This window comes from Myotis daubentonii, chromosome 12 (assembly GCF_963259705.1).
Source record: "Myotis daubentonii chromosome 12, mMyoDau2.1, whole genome shotgun sequence".
In the NCBI taxonomy this organism is placed as follows: domain Eukaryota; kingdom Metazoa; phylum Chordata; class Mammalia; order Chiroptera; family Vespertilionidae; genus Myotis; species Myotis daubentonii.
The window spans coordinates 77,812,254-77,835,483 of NC_081851.1; the positions used below are offsets into that span (position 1 = coordinate 77,812,254).

General features: G+C 49.6%; 2 protein-coding genes across 7 annotated transcripts in view; one reads left to right on the forward strand and one right to left on the reverse strand.

The window, feature by feature from the left end:
• Positions 1 to 4,196: 4,196 nt before the first annotated feature.
• On the forward strand, positions 4,197 to 22,377 carry PDIA6 (protein disulfide isomerase family A member 6). Its single transcript, XM_059660543.1, has 13 exons — positions 4,197 to 4,339; positions 10,111 to 10,252; positions 12,356 to 12,413; positions 12,770 to 12,896; positions 15,057 to 15,157; positions 16,291 to 16,421; positions 16,935 to 17,049; positions 17,530 to 17,670; positions 18,327 to 18,411; positions 18,509 to 18,581; positions 19,847 to 20,005; positions 21,034 to 21,130; positions 21,918 to 22,377. Exons 1-13 carry the CDS (start codon positions 4,321 to 4,323, stop codon positions 21,984 to 21,986), a joined length of 1,317 nt encoding a protein of 438 aa, XP_059516526.1. The 5' UTR covers positions 4,197 to 4,320; the 3' UTR covers positions 21,987 to 22,377.
• The window catches only part of ATP6V1C2 (ATPase H+ transporting V1 subunit C2), a 32,614-nt gene continuing 29,606 nt past the window's right edge, over positions 20,223 to 23,230 (reverse strand). For all 6 annotated transcript variants that reach the window (XM_059660536.1, XM_059660539.1, XM_059660537.1 and 3 more), the window contains one exon: positions 20,223 to 23,075. In XM_059660536.1, the coding sequence (XP_059516519.1) occupies positions 22,986 to 23,075 (90 nt within the window). In that variant the 3' untranslated portion in view covers positions 20,223 to 22,985. The remainder of the gene's footprint in view (positions 23,076 to 23,230) is intronic.

Sequence of the window (23,230 nt, forward strand, 5' to 3'; positions counted from 1 at the left end):
AACCTGGGAGAAACGACCCTTTCTTGTTGCAAGACACAGAGATGAGGGTTGCTTGTTACTGCAGCATAACCCAGCCCATCCTGACTTTATAGACTCCAAGATCCATGGCTCTGAGAGCTTGGGTGAGCGTTTACACCTCTACGAACCTCTTCTTACATATCAGAGAGGCACGATAACACTGCTCTGCAGATGGTTCATCCCTCCACTCACTACATACACTGAGCAGCCGCTGGGGCCAGCACCGGGCCAGCCACTGCGGTACCGTGGGAGCAGCAAAGACACAGAGCCCCACATCTCGGACAAGTCAGACAAAAGGAAATGGGCAAATAAATAGCTATAAATTGTGGTGATTACCATGGTGGGCGGATAATGGGCCCCTCTCCCCCAGAGACGTCTGTGTCCCATATGCTCCATCATAAGGCAGAGGGGAATTGCAGGTCAGCTGACCTTAGTGTGGGGGGAGCATCCTGGGTTGTTCGCCTCGACCCTGGAATCACAAGGTCCTTACAGTGGAAGAGGGAGGCGGGAGGGAGAACAGAGGCGGGACACGAGAAGGGAGGACTCAGCAGGGCATCCTTGGCTTTGAAGATGGAGGAAGAGGCTGTGAGGCAAGGGATGCAGGCGTCCTAGAAACAGGAAAAGCCCAGGAAACAGCCCTCCCGAGCCCCTCTACCCTGAGCCTCCAGGAAGGAGCCCAGGCCTGGGAGACCTCGAGTGCAGCCCTCGTTCTAACCTACAGCTTGCAGGAGGACAGAAATTATAAGGAAATGGAAGGAAAAGAAACTTTTCTGGTTTACTCATCAACATCCTCACCCCCAACCCTGCTTTAAAAAACTCTGGGGGAGAGCACATACCAAGTGATTGTATTTTATTATTATTATTAACTATGAAATGTGGTGGGAACTTGAGTTACTAATTCTGTTCATTGTCCTAGAAGAAAGAGCAAGGTCTCTGGCTGTCCCTTCCTCCTCCTCAAGTCCTCCGTGCATTCCTCTCTGCTTGGTGACCAAGCCTTTGATCAGCGCAGGAGAAGGGCCTGTCCTTCGGGGACTGTTCCTCCGGTCCCTTCTGTTTTTTCCGGGAGCAACGGCCCGGAGCTGGCGTTTGATCGGCCCAGCCAAGGCCAACAGGACTTTCTGAAATGGCCTCAATCACCCCGCTCTGGGACACTCTATTCTCACTCCCTGAGCGCCCAGAGAGCCGCACTAAATGCAGCCAAAGGTCTAGAACTCAAGAAATGTAGTCATGCAAAAGGTTTTCATCTTTAAACTTTTGTCCTTAAAACTCTTAGTGGTGTTACCAGTGACCGGCGTGGAGACGGGTCCCAGGGACCTGGTGAGGAAGGACCTGCCAGCACCGCGCCCTCCTCCACGCCACTGAACAGCTGGTGTTTGCTGGAGCCGAGATGTAGACTGTTATACAAACAGGCCCCCAGACACTCAGCAGCACCTTGGAAAGAGCTGGGGGCCCCAACCGACCGAAAGGTGTGCGTCTGGTCTGTTAACTATCGCACTGTGCCAACCCGCCAGGGGTGTGGCATCTACCCGTGCCCACCAGAACACACAGACTGTGGTCCATTGACACAACGGGGCACAACCAGCCGTTCTATGGAGGAACACCCCAACGTGGCTCTGCGTGAGAGAAGCTGATACAGTCCGCACGGATGGATTCTGTTTGTAGAGAGGGCCCGAGCCGGCAAAACTAATCTATGACGGCAGTGCATGGTGCCAGTTATCTTTCCCACGGTTTCTTCTGGGGCGCTGTTCACACGGGACGTTCGCCTTATGAAAATGTCGAGGAGTTGCCACCCATAACGATTTGTGCTCGTTCTAGTATGAATGTTTGTATTAGCCTGCCAGGCTGCCATGACAAAGTCCCACAGATGGAGGGGCGGGGAGGGGGGGCGCTTTAACAACAGAAATTTACTGTGTCACAGTTCTGGTGGCTGGAAGTCCAAAATCAAGGTGCCGGCAGGGTAGGTTTGAAGCCTCTCTCCTTGTTGTGCAGACGACTGCCTTCTGGCCAGGCCTCACTTGACCTTTACTCTTCGTACTCATTCCTCTTCTTATAGGGACACCAGTCCTGTTGGATTAGTGCTCTCCCCCGCCCCCATGACCTCACTTAACCTCAATTACCTCCTTAGGGACCCTATTTCCAAACATAGTCATTTGGATTTTTAGGCTTCCACATTATGGACTTGGGAAGATATAATTCAATCCCTAACAATGTTTTGTTTCAATAGAAAGTTACTTAAAGCAAAACAAAAGACAAAAGAAAAAACCACCACAAAACAAAAAGGTCCTTGGACTCCCAATCTTCCACAGGCAAGAGGCGGGCTTTGAAAGCTGGGCAGACCCTAGGAAAACAGGCTTCTCTTTCCCACTTTATTTTTAAAAAATATATTCTTACTGATTTCAGAGAGGAAGGGAGAGGGAGAGAGAGACAGAAACATCAATTTTGAGAGAGAATCATTGACTGGCTGCCTCCTGCACGCCCCACACCCGGGATCGAGCCCAAAACCCAGGCAAGTGCTTGACTGGGAATCAAACCGTGACCTCCTGCTTCATAGGTCGCTGTTCAACCACCGAACCATGCCAGCCGGGCCTAAGGAGCTTTTCTAGACATTTTTTCCCTAATTTTCTCCCTCCCATGAAATGTGAAGAACACAGGTATACTGTGTCTCTGTTTATGTACTGGACCCTTGTAACAGCTACGATGTTTTCCACCCCTCCGCTCCAACAGCCGGTTTCGCCTCCTGGGGGCCTGTTTTAGAAGCCGGTGCATTATAGATGGGAGGAGCCAGAGTCCCCAACTCAACACAAGGAAAGCCACTCCCAGTGAGGCCAGAAACAAACTATGGTATAAGCCAATGAGATATCGGGGTTGTCTGTTTCAGAGGCCACCACTAGCCTGACACACCAAATCCTAGATTTTACAGCAGCATCAATAAACCCAAAGAGATCTTAGAGAATCAAAACTCAGGGACCCACAGGGCCCCGCCTCCACAGGATCTGAATGTCTCACCAAGTCACACAGCCCCCCCAGCATCACCCCAGCATCTGGCATTGGCTGCCAGCTCCCGCCTCATGCTGTCCGTTCTCCTTGCTCTGCCTCTTCACTCCCTTGGGTCCCTCTGCCTGCCTGCGTGGCTTTCTCCTCTCTGTCGAGCAAATCTTGCAGACTCAGGTCTAGTGCCACTTCCTCCAGGAAGCCCTCACAGTCACTACCACCCCGGACCCCACTGTGTTCATACATGGCTTCTCCAGAATCGGAACTGCTATACATGAAGCACTGCAGAGGAATAAACTATCACTGATACAACAAGAAGATGCTCAAGTCTACTCCAAACATAGGCGGGGAGATCAGAGTGAAGAGACACGTAGTCTCAGCCCATTATACCTGAACTATTTTACTTCTGCAAACCTTACAAGACATAGGAGCCCGTGAGGGCATTGCCAGGGCGGTGAGGGCATTGCCAGGCGGGTGAGGGCATTTCCAGGGGGGTGAGGGCATTGCCAGGGGGTGAGGGCATTGCCAGGGCGGTGAGGGCATTGCCAGGGGGGTGAGGGCATTGCCAGGGCTCCGCCAGGGCGGGGAAGAAAAGCCAGGGCCCTGTAACTTAAGGCCCACGGGGAACCTGGTCTTACACACGCATGTGCCCAGGACAAGACAACTTTTAAAGACAGTCAACAGAACGAATACCAGGTGGCGTGCGTTACATGCAGTCTGTGCCTAGCATGTGTTTTTTGGCTGAATGCTCATCCGGGAACAAGAGAAATCAATGTCATGTAATAAGGTCCTAGATGCACCGAAGGCCGGAAGGCAGGTATCCTCCCCGGAGACAAAGAGGTAAGGGGTGGGGAGGCCAGGGGTGCATCAGGCCTGGAAAGGGGCTCGTCGGAGGCAAGGCGGGGGCGGGGGAGAGAGAATAAGGGCCCCAGAAATAAGAAAAACCAAATGCTGGGCGCAAACAAAACAGTCCCGAACGCGCGGGAGGGGTGGCGGTCGGAGGGGCCCCTGGGAAGGAGCGATGGGGCCGGCCACCCCCTACAGGTCCCTCCTTCCGCCGGTCGCCCCGCCCCCGTTAAAAAAAACCACCAGACCCGTAACCTCTACCCGGCCGCCTCCCATTGGCTACGCGAATGAGCGACGCCTGCAGGGGCCAATGAGCCGCGGCCACGGCTTGGCGAGCGCCTTCCGGCCGCCCCTCCGCGGCGCCGGGCGCCTGCCTCGCGGGCCGAGGGCGGGACGAGGGCGGCGGGGGCGCGGCGCGGCGGAGCAGAGGCGGCGGCAGGACGCGCGGCGGCCCGGACGCTCGGCATGGCTCGCCTGGTGCTCGGTAGGCGCGTCCTTCGTCGTCTTGGAGCGCAGTTTGGAGGCCCCGAGCCCCCACGACGGTCCGCAGCCCGGGAAGCGGGCGGGCGCGTGGCCTGGGCCTGGCCGTTCTGGGGTGGGGGCTCGCGGGCCTGGCCCCCGCGGGGACGCGGCCGGGGGAGGCTATGGAGCCCGGGGGTGAACGGGGAGTCCGGGGGGCGGTAGAGGGAGCCCTTGGCCGGTGCCCCCCGCGCGGGCCAAGGACGGAGGTGCGGGGCCCTGGCGGACTCCGGGGCGCGTGGGGAGGTGAGGGCGCCCTTGGCGGGGGCTGCAGCCACCCGGGAGGGGGGGAGTGCGTGTGCGGAGCGTGGCGGGTGCAGGGAGCCCAGAGGCCGGGCTCGCACCCGGGGCGCCGGGGACCCCGGGACAGCGGCGAGCCCGGGTCCGAGCGCCGCGCGCCGAGCTCCGGGTGGAGGGGCGGAGGCCGGGGCTGCGGGCGGGCGCTGGCGGCCGGGCTGGACCTTTGACGGCGGCCGGGCTTGGGGCTGCAGCCTCCAGGGGACCTCAGCCCCGAGTGTGGACGGGGGTCACGGCTCCTCACCCCGCTTGTCCTCACCACTTGTTTGATGGGACCCCGACTTCCAAGAAGAACTGAAATATCGACACGCGGGCCTGGCAGTTGCCTCGTCGGGCGCAGTGCGTCCCTAAAGCTGGTTACGGTCCATGGGCTCGCGCTTTGCAGAACTACAGGGAGCCCAGACTTGGCTGAGTGATGGCAATGCCCGCCTTAGGGACCAGGGAGCGACGTGGAGGACCCCCACCCCCCCTGCTCCGGGCCCTAACCGTCCTTACAGCGACCGACCGCAGGGTTGAGCCCAGCCCCTCCCCCGCAGGCATAGTTGCGTGTCTGGGCGCGAGTGCCTTAGCCACCCCGGGCTGGCCCTCCGTGGGCTGTTCTGAGCTTTCGTGAGTGCGTACACGTCCGCAGAGAGCAAACAAGATAGAAATACCTGCCGTATCGCTGCGGGGAGAAGAGATGAGGGTGGGAGTGATCTGTTTAAAAGGTGCCCACACGTGGACTCAGACTAAGCTCTCCAAGTCCGAGGCTCATTATGGGCACCAATGGAATCAGCCTTCTGGGGAGCTCGCTCCGCGGGGTCTCTGGGTGGCTGCGTTGGTCCGTGTCGCCTTGCTGGCAGGTGTGGGATGGAGAGGTGACCGATGTGGATTTGCAGCATCCTGAGCCGCTGTGGAGGGATCAGGGCAAGCGCGGATGGCGGGCTCCCATCAGGTGTTCCGGTCCCCATCGGTGCTCATTATCTGGGAGTGGAATGGGATGTGAGTTTTAGAGACAGAACGCTATTGGTCAGCATTGACCTGCTTTATCATCGTAAGTGCACCTACGGTTTGGGCTTTCTTGAGGGTGTCTGTGGGGTAGTTACTGGCTATGTTTTTGCTGTTGGAATTTATACATCCTTTATCCTGTCTTTCTGAGTATTATGTTTGATTTCCTTCTAACCCTCCCAGGTCATACTGCCGTGTAATAAGATTAGATCTCAAGGCTCTATTGTTAAGACATTTCCATTGGATAGCCATATATTGGGGGGCGGGGGCTCTTGTGAGAACGAGGCAAAATTTAAAGACAAGCAAACATCCAACGCCAGTATCCTATATAATCTGTAATAATAAAAGCGTAATATGCAAATTGGCCGAACAGCAGGACGACCGTCTGGACGACCAGGCTATGACACCCACTGGCGCCAAACCAGCCAAGGCGGGTGTGATGCAATTGGTCAGGGGCCAGCCATCGCCCCATGATCACCCTGCAGAGGAAGGCCCAGGCCACCGGCTGGTGGGGCGATCAATTGGGGGGCTCCACGATTGCCCCAAAGAGGGAGGCCCAGGCCACTGACCAGTGGGCTGTGGTGGGTGGGCAGGGCCTACATCTTTGGGGCGATTCATTGCGGGACTGAGAGGGTGCAGGCTGGGCTGAAGGCCCCCCCCCCCCACCATGCATGAATTTCATGCACCTGGCCTCTAGTCCTATATAGTAAAAGGGTAATATGCAAATTCACCGAACTGCAGAACCACTGGCCGCTATGACACACACTGACCACCAGGGGGCAGATGCTCAACACAGGAGCTGACCCCTGGTGGTCAGTGCGCTCCCACAGGGGGAGCACCGCTCAGCCAGAAGCCAGGCTCACTGCTGGCGAGTGCAGCAGGGGTGTCAGGAGCCTCTCCTGCCTCCACAGCAGTGCTAAGGATGTCTGACCGCATCGGGGACATCCCCCGAGGGCTCCTGGACTGCGAGAGGGTGCAGGCCTCAGTCCCTGTTACAGTGAGTGTCAGTCAGTGGGCGTGGCCACCTTTGTATGGACAGAAGGCTCATTCCCAAGGTAAAATCATGGGCCATCCCTTTGGTGACTTTAGCTTGAAGGGGACAGTACAGGCTTGACTGCTGTTCTGAGAAAGGAAGAACCGAATCCCCTGCCACGACTGACCTGGTGACCCTCCCTGGGATTGTTTCCGCCGCCTGCAGACCTTCGGTTAATAACGTGGGCTACATAACCATGTTCCATTTCTAATTATACGGCCTTAGGTACGTGCCTTTGTTTTTCTGACCTAAAAGGGAACGTGAGGGCACATACCACATAGAGTTCTTAAACGAGTTCCTATATTTTAAATGTTTAGAGCAATGCCTGGCACACAGGCCATGGAAGTGTTATTCTTTGTTAAGATGTCAGTTTCTGGGGAGCAGTTGGACAGATAAATATATCACAATGTTAGCCGAATCCCCAGCACCCCCTGTAAGATTGTGTCCTAACTAGTCACCACTCATTTGAGTGGAGAAAAGGTGAAAAGCATTTTCAGCCTTGGCCTGTTAATAGTGAAGAGTGGGAAACAATCAGATTCTGTCAGTAGTGGATTGGCAACATGATAGAGCCATTAGAATTGGTTACTATGGGGGTGATAAGTAACCCATAATTATATAGAAAATGTCTGCAACTTATTTTGAGTGACAAAAGGTTACAGAAGGGAATATAAATATATAGATAGATAGATTCTATTTATACAAATATATAATAAAAGTTTAGACTTTTGTTGCATAGAGATGTCAGTAAGAATATTCTAGTGGGGACTGTTGGTGGCTTTTCTTTTGCTTTTCCATTTTTTGAAAATTTCACAACTACATGTATTGAACAAGTATCAATGCACATTGACTTCAAAAAAAAAGATAAACTTCTTTAAATGCAGTAGCTCTCAGGATTCTTCAGGACCAATGTTACTTTCAAGCTTATTTGGAGTTGGGACTATCTCTGCTTAGGTTCTTAATTCACTTGCTTCACTAAATATATCAAGCTCTATTTAACTTTTTCTGCAGCAGTGAAAAAATTATTGAGCAGCACCAGCCAATCAAAATTTAATGCAAACTTAGGTAATCAAAAATTTTCTAGTAGCCACATGAAAAAGGCAACAAAATGAGTGAAATTTGTTTTACTATATATTTATTTACCCAATATGTCTAAAATACTATTTCAGCATGTAGTCAATATAAAAATATTAATGAGATATGTTTAAATTTTCTTTCCTACCAAGTTTTTGAAATGCAGTGTGCTTTTTGCACCCAGGGCACATCTCGGCGTGGGGTAGCCATGTGTGACTAGTGGCTACCATGTTGGGCAGCACAGTTATCGAGGGAGCCACTTCGGTTGTTCTGTTCTTCATTCACACTCACCCTTCCCCGCCTCTTGAAATGGAGTAAAGACTGTGCAGTCCTCTTCAGGCTACAGTCCCCAACGGGATGGTCCATCTGTCACAGGCTGTGTGTCCCTCCCCTCTGACTGGGCATTTCATTTTGTTCATGATTCCCTGTACTTTATCTTTAGCCGTTCTCCCGCCACATGTGCCTTCCCTTCGTGCTCAGTTCACTCCCATCTTTCAAAAGAAACCATCCTTCTACCCCACATTTGGTTGCGTTCTCTGCTTTTCATAACTTGTTGACAGTTAACTGTATTGTTTTCCCCAACGTGTCCCCTCCTACTCCGATCTTCTGTAGACTGCCTGCTGCTTATGCTCACTCCTCCACCGCTGCCGGGGCCCGATGGTCTTTGTCACTAGACTTTGTCACTAGACCCGATGCAGTTTTCAGTCTTTTCCTGCTTAAGTTCTCAGTAGCATTTGTTGCTGTTGCCCAGCCCACCTTTCCCTCGGCTTATGTGGCCTGCTCTCCTGGTAATTCAGAGAGCTGCCCTGCCACTTATAGGCATGCCCGTAGATGGGCCTTGGTCTCACTCTGCCCTTTACAGTAAGGATGGTTCTCGTCTCTAGTTAGTGATGCTGCGAAAAATCAAGTGATCTGATGTGTTTGTAAGTGATTTGAAAATAGAAAGTGCTATGTAAGTATTAGGTGGAATATTCAGTAATAGAACAATTAATTCCAGAAGAAATTTACCATTGAGTTATTCTAAAAAGTTCCATTTGAAAATGTGACTAAGATGGCATATATACACACACTAGCTTAGAAGATGGGTCACTCACTTTTCATTCGTTTTATCAACAGATTAAAAGAAATTATATGATAATTCTCATAGATGCTGAAAAGACAGTAATAGAAATTTCATTAATGACATAGTTTATCTGTTTCAACTCAAAAGCCAGCATCATGCATATGGGAAATTATTCCTCTTAAAATCAAGAACAATCTCTTATTTAGCATTGTTCTTCAGTGTAAAACAATGTAATTAAAAAACAAAATTATATATGAATTTTAAAAGAGGAGGTACAATTTTGATAGTATTACCAATTTAAAAGACTTGAGTTCTTAAAATACTTGTAAGCCAGTTCAGAACTTGTGTGTGTTTTTTTTAAATATAGTTGTTAAAAATTGCATTGAGTTCCTAGAGTGACTAACAAAAATACACTTGGTCCACAGTGTAGCTAAACTGTGCCGTTATGACACAATAGACTGTTCGCTTTATACCACTAACCACATGAAAAATCTTTGTAAGCTCATCCAGCAACAACGTGAGTGCCTGGTGATATGCCATTTGATAGTGTAGTAGAAATAAAAGTATTAAAATGGTCATTGCCCTTGAGAGAGTCCCAGTCTAGTAGGGGAAACAAATAATTATTTTTCCCTACAATTAAGAAAAAAGGCTTTAATAAAGATGGCATGCGGGAAGGCTGGGGAGTGTTGGGGGCGGGGGGTGGTAAGAGATTACCGAAGGACTTGTATGCACGGATATAAGCATAACCAATGGACACAAGACACTGCGGGGGGGGGGGGGGGGGGGCATGTGCCGGGGGATAGGGGAAGCCCGGGGAAGGTCAATGGGTGGAAAAAAGGAGACATATGTACCACTATTTGTAATACTTTAAACAATAAAACAAAATTTAAAAAATGAAGATGGCATGCTGATATGGCAACTGAATAACACAGGGAACAAATACTGCGTGGGCTACCCAAGCTCACAGCTAGATGTAGCCTCCCAGTGTTTCCGTGTCCTGGCCCATAAAGTGGCAATAGTAGTGCTACCTCGTAGGGTGGGTATAGAGAACGAAGGCACTAGAATAATGTTTAAATCGTTTTCCAGTGCATCTCCAGAGAGGAGCGTGTGGATTGCGCCAGTGGGAGGAGGATTCTAGGGGCTCCGACAGCAGCAGGGAGAGGGGCACAGGGCTAGGAGGGACCGACCCAGGCCGTCCTCCAGTGCGAAGGGCCTTGGTCAGTGGGAGAAGCCTGGCCGCCTGGGTGTCCTGCTGCTGATGACCTGCTTTTGGTGGTTCCTCCAGGTCTGGTGAGCTGCACCTTCTTTCTAACAGCGAACGGGCTGTACTCCTCTAGTGATGATGTAATCGAATTAACTCCATCAAATTTCAACCAAGAAGTTATTCAAAGTAACAGTTTGTGGTTTGTAGAATTCTTTGCTCCATGGTAAGTATTATAAAATAGTTGTCTGTTGTTTGTGGTACTTTAGAAGGAAAAATGCTATATAAAATGCGATTTTGTTCGGCCATCTAGTTTACCTACTTCACTCCTTAGAAGAAGCAGACGTGGGAGACTCCACAAAGGATTGTTTATGAAGGGCCATGGAGATTGAGCCAAGTGTGTGTGTGTGTGGAGGGGGGAGTAGCTAATGTTGCAAGAAAAGGAAAAGAAACTTATAATTCAAGATGGTTTATCCTTACAACGAGGCAAGTAGGATGGGGACAGGAGGGAAACTAAAGAAAGAACGTTGGGCAAAGGAAAGGGAAGGGCCAGTGATGGACTCCATTCTGTTTCTTAAAGAGGGTTGCTCCCAGAAATATGTAAGTTATTGTCTTGCTTTACATTCATTGTTGGAAAAAACCCTCGTGGGGTGAAGATGTAATTACTATTGACATTAATGGTGTACAATTATATATATAGTCAGAATACAGTATGTAGTTAAAACATTTAACGAAAACAAAACAAAACCCAACAAATAGAAATGTAGAGACGGTCAGTGGGAGCGGTGCGAAGTGGCAGGAGACTGTCACAGCTGTGAACGGGCAGGCCACGCCTGCCTTGGGGGGACCCGACTCCCACCAAGTGCACCTGCAGGGGAGCTGCTGGTGACCTGAGACCCAGAGTGGTCCTCTGAGGAGTGAACTGTGCCTTCGAGCTCACACAGGACAGTCAGGCACATTCCCCCTGAGGCCTGCCTGATGGAAGGTTTCCACTGTTGCTTTAGCTTTTCCTTTGGAAGACCATGAAGCTGAGTTTCGGAAACATAATACCAGTCCTCATGAAATATTTCACTTAATACCCAGTCCTCATGAAATACTTCACTTAATATCCAGTCCCCATGAATATTTCACTTAATATCCAGTCCCCATGAAATATTTCACTTAATATCCAGTCCTCATGAAATATTTCACTTAATATCCAGTCCCCATGAAATATTTCACTTAATATCCAGTCCCCATGAAATATTTCACTTAATATCCAGTCCCCATGAATATTTCACTTAATATCCAGTCCTCATGAAATATTTCACTTAATATCCAGTCCCCATGAATATTTCACTTAATATCCAGTCCCCATGAAATATTTCACTTAATATCCAGTCCCCATGAATATTTCACTTAATATCCAGTCCCCATGAAATATTTCACTTAATATCCAGTCCCTATGAAATATTTCACTTAATATCCAGTCCCCATGAAATATTTCACTTAATATCCAGTCCCCATGAAGTATTTCACTTAATATCCAGTCCCTATGAAATATTTCACTTAATATCCAGTCCCCATGAATATTTCACTTAATATCCAGTCCCCATGAAATATTTCACTTAATATCCAGTCCCCATGAAATATTTCACTTAATATCCAGTCCCCATGAATATTTCACTTAATATCCAGTCCCCATGAAATATTTCACTTAATATCCAGTCCCCATGAATATTTCACTTAATATCCAGTCCCCATGAAATATTTCACTTAATATCCAGTCCCCATGAAATATTTCACTTAATATCCAGTCCCCATGAATATTTCACTTAATATCCAGTCCCCATGAATATTTCACTTAATATCCAGTCCCCATGAAATATTTCACTTAATATCCAGTCCCCATGAATATTTCACTTAATATCCAGTCCCCATGAATATTTCACTTAATATCCAGTGCAGCAAATAAAGGCAGAACCCCTCTGCTTTAGGAGGTGATGCTGCCACATTGCCGTACAGCTGGAGCCACACGTTGAGGCTCCCTTGACCAGGTACACGCTAAAGTTTAGTCTCTGGTATGGAGTCAGGAGTGCTAGAGTTTGTTCAAACTGAATAGAATTTAATTGAGCAGCAGTTAGGAAACACTTTAAAGTTCTGAGATGAAAGAGGATTTTAATAAAGTCATACAAAGATGAGCTCCTTCAGGTTCCTGTTTTACTGATGCTTGTACTCTCTGTCAGCCATCACCCCGGGCCTGTCACTCTGTACACTGTTGTGGGTGATTTTTGAATTGGGGGTCAAAGGCTTTAACTGTTGCCTTACTTGTGTTTTTATCCCCTAAAAGGTGTGGCCACTGCCAACGGTTAACACCAGAATGGAAGAAAGTAGCAACTGCATTAAAAGTAAGTTTTTGAGATGTCCACATTCACTTGTGTATGTTTCAATTCATGCTAGTGAGTTAATGCATAATACGAAACTAATTTGCCTATTAAAGCTCAAAACCCTTGTTTTGATGCCCAAATGAGCTAGGAAGCAAAGGTATACTGTCCATTTTAATGTTTATGTCGTCTGTCAGTTCTGTTTCATGGGCGAATTTGTGTTTCACTCATCGTTCCTCTTGGGAATGGTTTCCCAGACTGAAGCCCTCGCTCGCTCTGTGTAAAGCCCTTTGTTATCTGTGATGTTGACGTGAATCAGATGCTGGTTCTTGTCAACTCGGCTGCAGCTGCAAGTAGACAGCTCTCTCGCGTCTCCACAGGGTGTTGTGAAGGTGGGTGCTGTGGACGCGGATAAGCATCAGTCCCTCGGAGGCCAGTATGGGGTGCAGGGGTTCCCTACCATCAAGATTTTTGGATCCAACAAAAACAGACCAGAAGATTATCAGGGTAAGGACTTGGCTACCTCCTTCCCTGGTGGCATTTTCATTTGAGCAGGTGGGGGGACACTAGGAGAAAACTAGGATTCTGTAACTTGCTTGCCCTGCTGCCTCAGCCTCCTTGTGCCTAAACCTCCTTAGCCCTGCAATGGCACAGAGCGATTCCCACCTCTTCTGGTTGGTTCTGAAGCTGAAATGGGTGTCGTGCAGGTAAAAAGTTGTCGTTCATTTGGCTTAGCCCACACGGCCTTTGCAGCGATAGAGTGATGTTCTGTGCTTCCCTCTTGTCTTTCTTTTTATATAACAAAAAAAATACTAGCTACTTAGTACTTCACAGTTACTTGATACTGAATAAAGATTTTCAAGTGGTTTTTGTTGTTTTTGTTAATCCTCTCCTGAGGATATTTTCCTCATTGATTTTTTTTTTTTTTTTTTTTTTTTTTTTTTAGAGAGAATGGAAGTGAGGGGGATGGAGAGAGAGAAACATCGAAGTGAGAGATGCATTCATTGGTTGCCTCCTGCACACTCTCTGACGGGCCGGAGATCGAACTCATGATCCTTGGGGGGCATAAGCCGATGGTCTAACCACTGAGCACACTGGCCAGGGCTACAAATGTCTTGCTGTGAGCTCTCTGCCCTCTAACTGTAGGAAAGGGTCTCGCAGAGCCATGTGGCAGAGAGAAGGCTTATCATTTGAGAGTCAATTTAAACTGTTGATGTTACTATGGAGTATTTCGCCCATGAATCTTTGTCTTGTAAACATATAGTATTAAAGCTTTTACTCAGTCTCCCAGACTATTGAGAAGTAACTACAAAGTTTCCCTGCTTTGTAGATAAGTAAATCGTGAGTATCTGCTCTTAGTCACGGAGGCAACTGAGGAGAGAATTCTGGCTCCAGGCTCTCAAAGCTAAATGTTATTTTAGTTACCCTGTGGGTTCTTTTATGCAATGATCCTATTGCATTTTAGAATATCACAGGCAGATCATCATCATATGTAAGATAATCAGAGTTGCTAGTTTGGGCTATGTTTGTGGTCCTAATAAAAAGTATTGGGCATAATGTATTTAAAGTTTAAATTATGGCTCATTTGATATATTTTTTTTAAGATTTCATTACATGGGCCCTAAAGTGACAACTTAGAGTCAATCGGTTTTGTTTTATGTGAGCAAAACAAGTTTGGGGGGCAGGGGGAGGGGAACCAGCATCCCAGTCAAGCAAGGTGTTGCTGTAGCATCTCTGCTGGTGGCCGCCTGTGTCCAGCTGGTAGGCCCTTCTCAGGAAGGGAACTCGAGGGAGGGCAGGGTCTGGAGAGAGGAACTTGCTGGCAGCAGCCTGGCTTTACGTTGGCCTCATCACACGGGCTTTATAACTGAACAGAACACTTCACTCCTGGACCTGCTGCTTGTCTGTGAAATGGCGCGTGAAAACCTGTTTTACCCCTGAACTCGTACATGTAAAGCCTGTGACGTGGTAAAGACAGTGTTGCTGGCTCGTCACCAAGCTGTGGAACCGAATCCTGCAGCGAGGCCTTACACACCCCCTTTCTTCCAGACACCAGCTCTGAACTTTCGTCAGATGATCAGTTTCATTTTTCTGAATAAACATCTGCTTTCTGCTTCAGAATAATAATTTGCTTTGCTAACTTGGAAAAAACAAGTGTTTAGAGTAGGGGTTGCATTTTGCATTTGGCTTGCTGCCTGTTTTTATAAATAAAGTAAGAATTTGTCGACTCTTGGTCTAGAGAAAACCCTCGCTTGCCTTTGGCTCGCATGTTCCTTGACTTGGTGTATTTCAGGTGAGGATTGGTGGGAGGTCACGGCTCAGGGCCGAGCCGGAGCCTGTTCTCCCGTGGCCTCCGCCTTCTGTGTAGGCACTGGCCCTGGGAGTCTCCGCCAGGGGTGCAGCACTAGCTGATCGGGACATGGGATGCACTCAGCGTGTTGCTGTGCCGTGTTTTCTATGTCAGGAGTGAGGTGTTCTCAGCTTTGATCCTTCTAGGCAGTTTGATTAGGAAATTCTGTAAGAAAAAAAGGAAGATGAAACTTTCTGACGCGATTTTATTTGAGTTTTACCTTAGAAATCGCAGACTTCCGAAGGCGGTTGTCATTCTTGAGTCTTAGCGCAGGGCGTGCAGCCGCCCACTGCTCTGCTGATGCCTTGTCCCTGCAGGTGGCAGGACTGCGGACGCCATCGTGGATGCCGCTCTCGGTGCCCTGCGCCAGCTCGTCAAGGACCGCCTGGGGGGCAGGGGCTACAGCTCTGGAAGACAGGTAAGGCTCTGGGGTCGGCTCTCCTGTGTGATGATGGTGAAGCCTCAGTGCACCCCTGGCGGAAGATAGGTTTCTTTTTTAAATACTGCAAATTGGTGGGTTTCCTTTTAAAAAATAATAGGAGGCTGGGTCCCCTGACCCAGAGGGAGTCAGCCCTCCAGCTTGCTCATTTGGCCGCCTCAGAACCACCGTCATGGTAGCCAGTCAGTCCCAAGGCACCCTGCCCACCCGCGGGCCCAGAGCCAGCCCCAGAGAGGCCTCCTCGGCCCGGGGCTGGGAGAGGAGTGGGCGCAGAGGGAGAGCGCCAGGCCACGCTCACGTGCACAGAGAGGAGGGCCCAGCTCCTCCGATCGACGGCACAGGTGGAATTTGGGTGCCCTCTTGGCCCAAATCCGGGGCAGTGAGCCCAGATCCATGGGAAATTCTCCATAAGTGCGTAGGGAAGAGGAGAAAGAAGTTCCTGCTCTATGGCTTGGTGTTTCAGATGCCCTGGTATGAGGTGTGACGTTTAGCCATCAGATGCTTACGATCTGGTGAAGGGCATTGGGTTCCCTGGTAAATGTAGCTAAAGGGCCCTCTGCTCCTCTTGGCGCCCTTGCCTGCATCTCAGGCTTGGTCACGGAATGAGCAGTCGCCCCCTCGCTCCGGGCTGGGGCCCAGGCAGCAGAGCAAGGTCGCAGCGCTCACGGTTTCTCAGGGTCGGCACTGGAGAAAAGGCAGGGGAGGGTTACTTTCTCTTTCTTCAGTGGCAGAGACTGTGGAAAGGTGGTAACGGCAGTGACGTGCGGCATCCTGGGGTCGCCAGCAGTGAGCTGGAGTCTGAATTAGAATCGTGTTGTTAAGGTGATTCTTTGAGCCGGTCTGAAGTTTCTCTTAGACAAACAGCAAGGGACCGAATTTAGATCCCTGTTGTGTTATACTGAATGTACTACAGGTAACTGTTTGAAACTAAATATTGTTTATCCAGCAAAAACGATTAACACAGTGTCCTCATTTGACAGAGTAGTTTTTACTTGAAAGAAAAACTCAAAAAACGTTAAAATGTAGAGGCGATTTAGTTACCGGTGCGTTTAGAATAGGGATCCTGTTCTTTTGGCCACTGCGTAGTTTAACGTTTGATGTCCCGATGACAGGGTCGAAGTGAAAGCTCAAGTAAGAAAGACGTGATCGAGCTGACGGACGACAGCTTTGACAAGAATGTTCTTGACAGTGAAGACGTTTGGATGGTTGAGTTTTACGCCCCCTGGTGTGGACACTGCAAAAAGTAAGTGCTCTGAACCAAGTCTTTTTCTTAAGTCAGAGTTTTCAATACAATTATCGGGCTTGCTTCGGGGTTTTCTGTTTTTGTTTTTGTGTTTTACTCTCTTCGTCTTCGCCCACCCTGCCCCCTGCCTCTAGCAACCACCAATCTGTTCCGTGTCAAGGAGCTTGTTGCGTGTGTGTGCTTAGATTCCACATGTAAGTGAGTGTGTAACTCCCTTCGAAAAGCTGAACCAGATCATAGATATAACCAGTATCTCCTCCCAAAATGCTCTGACTCTAAGCAAGCGATAAACATTGGCTTTAGTCCCAGGAGTTTCCTCTGTCAGATTTCAGAGGTTAACAGAGCTAAGCAGTCAAACCAGGGGAGTGATGAAGGACCGGGAAGCTCATGGGAAGGGCGCATCATGTCTTTCATAAACCTACGGAGAATGTTTTCCGAGTGCGACGTCCCCGGGCGGGCGGAAGCGCCCCTCAGTTAAAGTCTCTGTGCTGAGAGGAGGCTGTTTGTCCGCAGCCTGGAGCCAGAATGGGCCGCGGCAGCCACCGAGGTGAAAGAGCAGACGAGAGGGAAGGTGAAGCTGGCGGCCGTGGACGCCACGGCCAACCAGATGCTGACCGGCCGGTACGGGGTACGTTTCCCAGGCTCTTCTCTGTGACATACTCGCCTTTTCCCTGCTGCTTTACCCAGAACACCAGGCCTCCGTGTGAGAGGAGGGGTGTTTTGCCTTCTTGTCATGAAGAAATTAAGCCACTTACTGTTACAACTAGTAAGTAGTGAGTCTGGGAGCTGTCCCTCCCAGGATTCCACTGTTCCTGTGCGCCTAGTGTGGGCCTTTAGCCTTCCCACGCACGTGCAAGTTGTTCGTAGGGCTTTTGAGTGGGTCCATTTGTTCTAGAGCAGATATGTTACATGTATGTCCAGGGTTTGAATAAGACCTGGCCACGCCCTGCATCAGATTGTTAAACCCCCTGACTTATAGACCTGTGTGTCATCCTCGGACACGGATGCAGGCTGGGAATATTTTTTACCTTAAATTACTCAGAAGGTGGTTTCAGAAACCATAAAGATTACCTTGCTTCTTATTAAATGCTCATTTGATCTTTAATAGATTAGGGGATTTCCTACAATCAAGATATTCCAGAAAGGCGAGTCTCCTGTGGATTATGACGGGGGGCGGACAAGATCTGACATCGTCTCCCGGGCCCTGGACCTGTTTTCTGATAACGCTCCGCCTCCTGAGCTGCTCGAGGTCAGCAGGCCTGTCGCACAGGGAGGGACGGCTTCGTCTGACGGGAGGGGGGCAGTAGGCCTCTCTTCACATTGACTCTTCTCCTTTAAAATCCTCTTTAAAGTGTTTCTGTGCTTTCAAATGGGCAAAACCTGTCGGTTAAATCGCTGCTTTTCCTAACGTTAGCACTGAGATCATTGCATTGTGAAAAAGTACACCTGAGCTTCTCAGCAATAGAATGGGTCTTTCCTTTCATTCTGAGAGTAATAGCCGGCATTATTGAGCAGTGAACTATGTACTAGGCACTGTTCTGCTTTCATGTAAATTTCCCTCATTTAATTCTCACATGAACACGTAGCAGTAAATACTGTTTTTAATCTCCATTTAACATATGAGGAAACTGAGGCACGGGGAGCTGCAAATTCATAAAAATATATGATGCGCATAAGTATGACAGAAGTGTCAGAGCCAGGCAGCGCCGGGCATTCTGACTTCAGAGACTGTGGGTGCGAGTCCTCAGCACCCCCATACGGCTGAGGACCCGTCACAGAGCCTCTGAGGCGGGGCTGGTGGAGGCTCGGGAGCAGCAGGAAGTGTCCTGGGAGACTCCTGCTCTGCCCTGTAATGGAAGTGATGGTGCTAAGGTTTTGTCTCCGTCCCTGTCTGCCGGGTCCCAGATCATCAATGAGGACGTCGCCAAGAAGACGTGTGAGGAGCACCAGCTCTGTGTGGTGGCCGTCCTGCCCCACATTCTCGACACGGGTACGACAAACAGGAACTCGCTGCTCTGAACATTTTCTAAAGCAATTCATGCTGCTCCTTTATTTCTGTCTTTACAATTTCTGTTTGTTTAAATCAGGAGCGGCAGGCAGAAATTCTTATTTGGAAGTTCTTCTGAAATTGGCAGACAAATACAAGAAGAAAATGTGGGGGTAAGTTCCTGAACTTAGTCCCTCCCTCGTGGGCAGGAGAGGTGGTGCTTCCTGAAAGGGTGTGGCTCCCTCAGTTTTCTTAGGCTGGGTTCCTGTTTGTGTCATTTAGGAAGAAAAGTACTGCAGGTTTCTTACTTATAAGGCAGTTGTTTGTAACATGGGGGTCCCAGGCTAGCAAGCAAAAACTTAATTAGTAACATAGTTGAATTCTAGCTGGCCTCGAAGGCTAGATAAGGAGGAAGAAACAGAGGTGCTTCTGTACCCTCCCCTGCAACGCCAGATCTAGACACATTTTTAAAACAAAGGATGCCTGTCTCCTCTCTTTATCTTTTGGCTTCTCATCCTCGTCCTGTGTTGCAGTCCCCCTGCAATCACTCTCACTGTGCTTTGTGCTTCCTGTTAGTTCGGCAGGCATTGATTGTGTGCCGACAGAAGGCCGCCTGCAGTAGTTTTTCATTTTCACCTTTGTAGAAGTTAAGAAATTTGGTTGAGCATTTTTTTAAAAATTAAATATATTTTTATTGATTTCTGAGAGGAAGAGAAAGGGGGAGAGAGAGATAGAAAGATCAATGATGAGAGAGAATCATTGATCTGCCTCCTCCACACCCCACACGAGATTGAGTCCCCAACCCAGGCATGTGCCCTGACCAGGAATCAGACTGTGACCTCTTGATTCATTGGTTCGATGCTCAACCACTGAGCCAAGCCGGCCGGGTTGGTTGAACATTGTTATACAGGGTGGGGCAAAAGTAGGTTTAGAGTTGTGAGTACATGAAATAGTTTATTCCTGCATTATTTACTGATTGTATATTTTCCATATGAACAGCTGTAAACCTACTTTTGCACCACTCTGTATGGGATAATGATGGCATATCCATAACTTTTTAAAAAGTAGTTGTTACATGTGTTATAATTACCTAAATGATACATAATTACCTAAATGAAATTGGTAACAAACACAGAAAGTTCATGAGGCTTAGTGGACAATATTTTGGAGATGGGGGTGGGTGGAGAAACTGTCTTATAGGTAGACCAGTCCATTTGGGGGACTTCTGGAGTTGGGGTGTAGGAAACTTGAGGGAGGAACTGTATTACTCAGGAGCACATATAGAATACATTATTTTTTAAAACTTACCTTTTGTTCTCATTTATTTCATCCATAAAATATTTGAAGTGTAGTCTTTTGTTCTTTAATCAAGATCTGCTAGTTAGGGTCTAACTGAATTGAAAGGGGCCTTTGCCCTGAAACCAGTCTGCCTTCCTAGGTGGCTGTGGACGGAAGCTGGCGCGCAGTCTGAGCTGGAGAATGCACTGGGGATCGGGGGGTTTGGCTACCCCGCCATGGCGGCCATTAACGCGCGCAAGATGAAGTTCGCTCTTCTAAAAGGGTCTTTCAGTGAGCAAGGCATTAACGAGTTTCTCAGGTAACCTTTTTGCCCTTTTGAGTTGTTTTTGTTTTGTCTGCTTGTTTTAGCTGTGGGCTTTGATTCAAAACTGGGTTGATGTAGAACAGGCAATAAGTGGAATTAGTTTGTATTTGACATCAGAGACTTAGAAGTTTATACATTTGAGCTTTTCAGTTGCCTTTTCCATGGGAATGTTCTGCAGTAGCAGTTGATGCTCATGCTTCCCTGTTCTCTGGTCACCTTGTCATTCTGTTCAGTTGATACTGGGCTCTTCCTGATTCTCGTCAAGGTCTCATGGGCGGCGGAAGCAGCCTGTCTCCCCCATTCCCACCCGAGCGTGCTTGGGGCCCTTGACCTCAGATGATCCGGTTGCCATTTCTGGGCGTTGGTCTTAGAGTGTAGTTATTTCAGAATGGTGTTACTGTCAAACAGGCAGAGTAGCAGTTACGTTTCCCCACTTTCCCACGTGCAGATAGCGGCTGTCAAGCACCCACAGGACACGTAGTATCTATCCTTTGGGGTTTCCAAGCCCACATTCCAGCGCCCTTCACCCGAGCACATTCGAGGCTCCTGTACAGCAGCCGTTTCCCAGCCTGCGGTCTTCCCGGGCCTGTTCTCTCCCAGCGCCTGCCAGAGGCAGGGCTCGCGTCTCCCTGAAGCCGAGCGGCGAGGGAAGTGCTCGCACTGTCCGTGGTCTGTCACCGGGGCCTGTGGAATCGGGGCTCGCTGTGGGACCGAGGAGAGGAATGGAATCGCCGTCTTTCACACAGCCTTTCTGGGGCTTAACTCTCAACTTGGTAGTTTTACATAATTTGTATTTTAGTAAAATACACGTGCTGTTTGTTAAATGAGCCGCTCTGTCTGACGCCGACGCCGGTGGATTCCAGGCCTGGTGTGCGGTGGTCCTGCTTGAACAGGCAGTGCCGTTCATGGCGTGTCCCGGGGGGGTGGCTGCATGAGCAGGTGGCAGACCATCCTCTACAGCTGGCTCTCCGTGCACCCGCAGTCCCTCTAACGCCTGCGCTTGTTTGGCTGTTTCCCCCAAGGGAGCTCTCTTTTGGGCGAGGATCCACAGCACCCGTAGGAGGGGGGGCTTTCCCCACCATCAGCACCAGAGAGCCTTGGGACGGCAAGGATGGCGAGGTGAGTCCCGGGACGGGGCGGGAGGCTGTGCGCAGGACTCGTGGCGGGGATGCCATCCTCTTTTTACCTTCCCGGTCCCTGCGCATCTTTGCTGCTTGTGAACCGAATCCTTTCCGAAGGAACGACCCGCTCTCTCACAGTCGCCCACCGGAGACCAAGTCCGGGCCGGGACATCTGGTCGACCAGCCACCATGCAACCGTCTCCCGCGGCCTCCTGTTTTGGGGAATGCTGGTCGACCAGAATTTTCGGGGTGGGGAGGAAGGGGAGGGAGCCGGCCCTTGGCCCCCCTGGGAAAGGGTTAGGGTTAGGACCTAAGCCTTCACCTGATGCCAGAAACATCACAGCCTCAGGGAGGTCCCTCCTCTCAGGGCCTCATCCCATCCCCCGTGTGACTATGGCTGCATGGCATTTGGTTTGCTTAACACAGACCTCAAGATCAGGCCATAATGAGCTTGCTTTCCGGACAGCACCCCAGCGTGAACATGAACCTTGAATTCATGCACCTGCCTTACAGAAATGGGAAGTCACAGCTTTGAAATGAGCCTTTATTCTGGCACATTCTGCCTGCCCTCCTGATAGGCCAAGCTCAAGAGTGCCAGTAGAGCCATGTTCCCTATGTTCTCAGCTTCTCGCCCAGCTGTAGAGTAGACCTGGGTCGGGCAGGAGCTGGTGTTGTGGTCCGGAGCCCCTCGGGATCATTCCTCCTCCGTGAGCGGAGACTGCGAGCTCCAGGGCCGCCTGTGCCTGCGCCTGACTGCGGGCCTGACGTGGTTCCCTGTTTTGCAGCTCCCTGTGGAAGACGACATTGACCTCAGCGACGTGGAGCTGGACGACTTGGAGAAAGACGAGTTGTGAGGCTCAGCACAACTTGCGCCTTCTTTTCTTGGGAGCAGATGTTTCCAGCAGTGGAGGAACGTTCTCTGCAATCAGACGCATCTACTGTGGCCTTGTAACCAAGAAGTAGCACTTGATTGGTCATTTGAAAACACTGCAACAATGAACTTTTGCATCTCAAGAAAACAGTGAAAAATTCTATGAATTGTAGCCAGTGGATGGGGTGGCTTCTGTCAAGTACTATTTTGAAGAAAACTTCTGGGCTGTTGAAACACTTTCCCTCCCTCTGACTGCTGCTGGGGTGTTCTTGGAGGCTGTTTCTTATGTCAGTTTTTTAATGTGATTCTTTCATTTGAATATTAATGGCTTTTCCATGAAAGAATAAAACAATATTTTGGACAATGCCAACAAATGTATGAAATTAGTGTCCCCGTCATAAATTCAGAGCCTGATGCTTAGCCAGTAAATTGATCTGGTGATGACGGTCTGGCCCTGAGGCCTTTCCTTTCTAAGAAGGTGTGACGGATGACGCCATCTGGGTGCCCCACAGCACACATTCCCGTGGCCGCAGGCCAGGCTCCCCGGGCTGTGAAGTGGAGAGGAGTTCACAGGACGACAGGCAGCCCCGCAGTGGGAACGGCTCAGGCCCCAGCGCGCGTGGGGCCACCAGCAGCAACGGCGGGGGCTGCAGCAGGTTGTACAGTTAGCGCACGTTTTCAGTGTTGCTACTGAGTCCTCACAAAGCGTCCCTTAAGACAGACAGCAGCAGGTGGCCCCTTGCCAAGCAGTCCCCATCCATGTAAGACATTCAGAAAAAGGAAGTGTGGATTATGTTAGGAGGTAAGTGAAGAGCCCATTGGAAGGACTGAGCACTTCTTTATTGTAACTTACAAAAAATAAATACAACAGTGAGCAACTTCTGTGAGCCATTTCTCTGGAAATCTAAGTCCTGTAGGAGACGAAAGGAGCGTCCGTCATGTCGTCCGCATGACAGGAGCTGAGCGGCGCCCACTCGGCGTGCTAGTCGAGAAGACTGAGGTCGATGCGGAAGTAGACGTAAGGAAAGTAGTCTTGGTTATTGAGTTGCAACCCAGGGATATCCATAGCTGCCTGCAAAAAAGACATCATGTTCTAAGTGCACAAACGAGTTTCCGGTTTTATCTTTACCTTTTTGAGGAAGCTCCAGGCACTGACTGCATGCTCTGCCCTGCACAGCCCCCACCCCACTACACAAACACACACACACACACACACACACACACAGC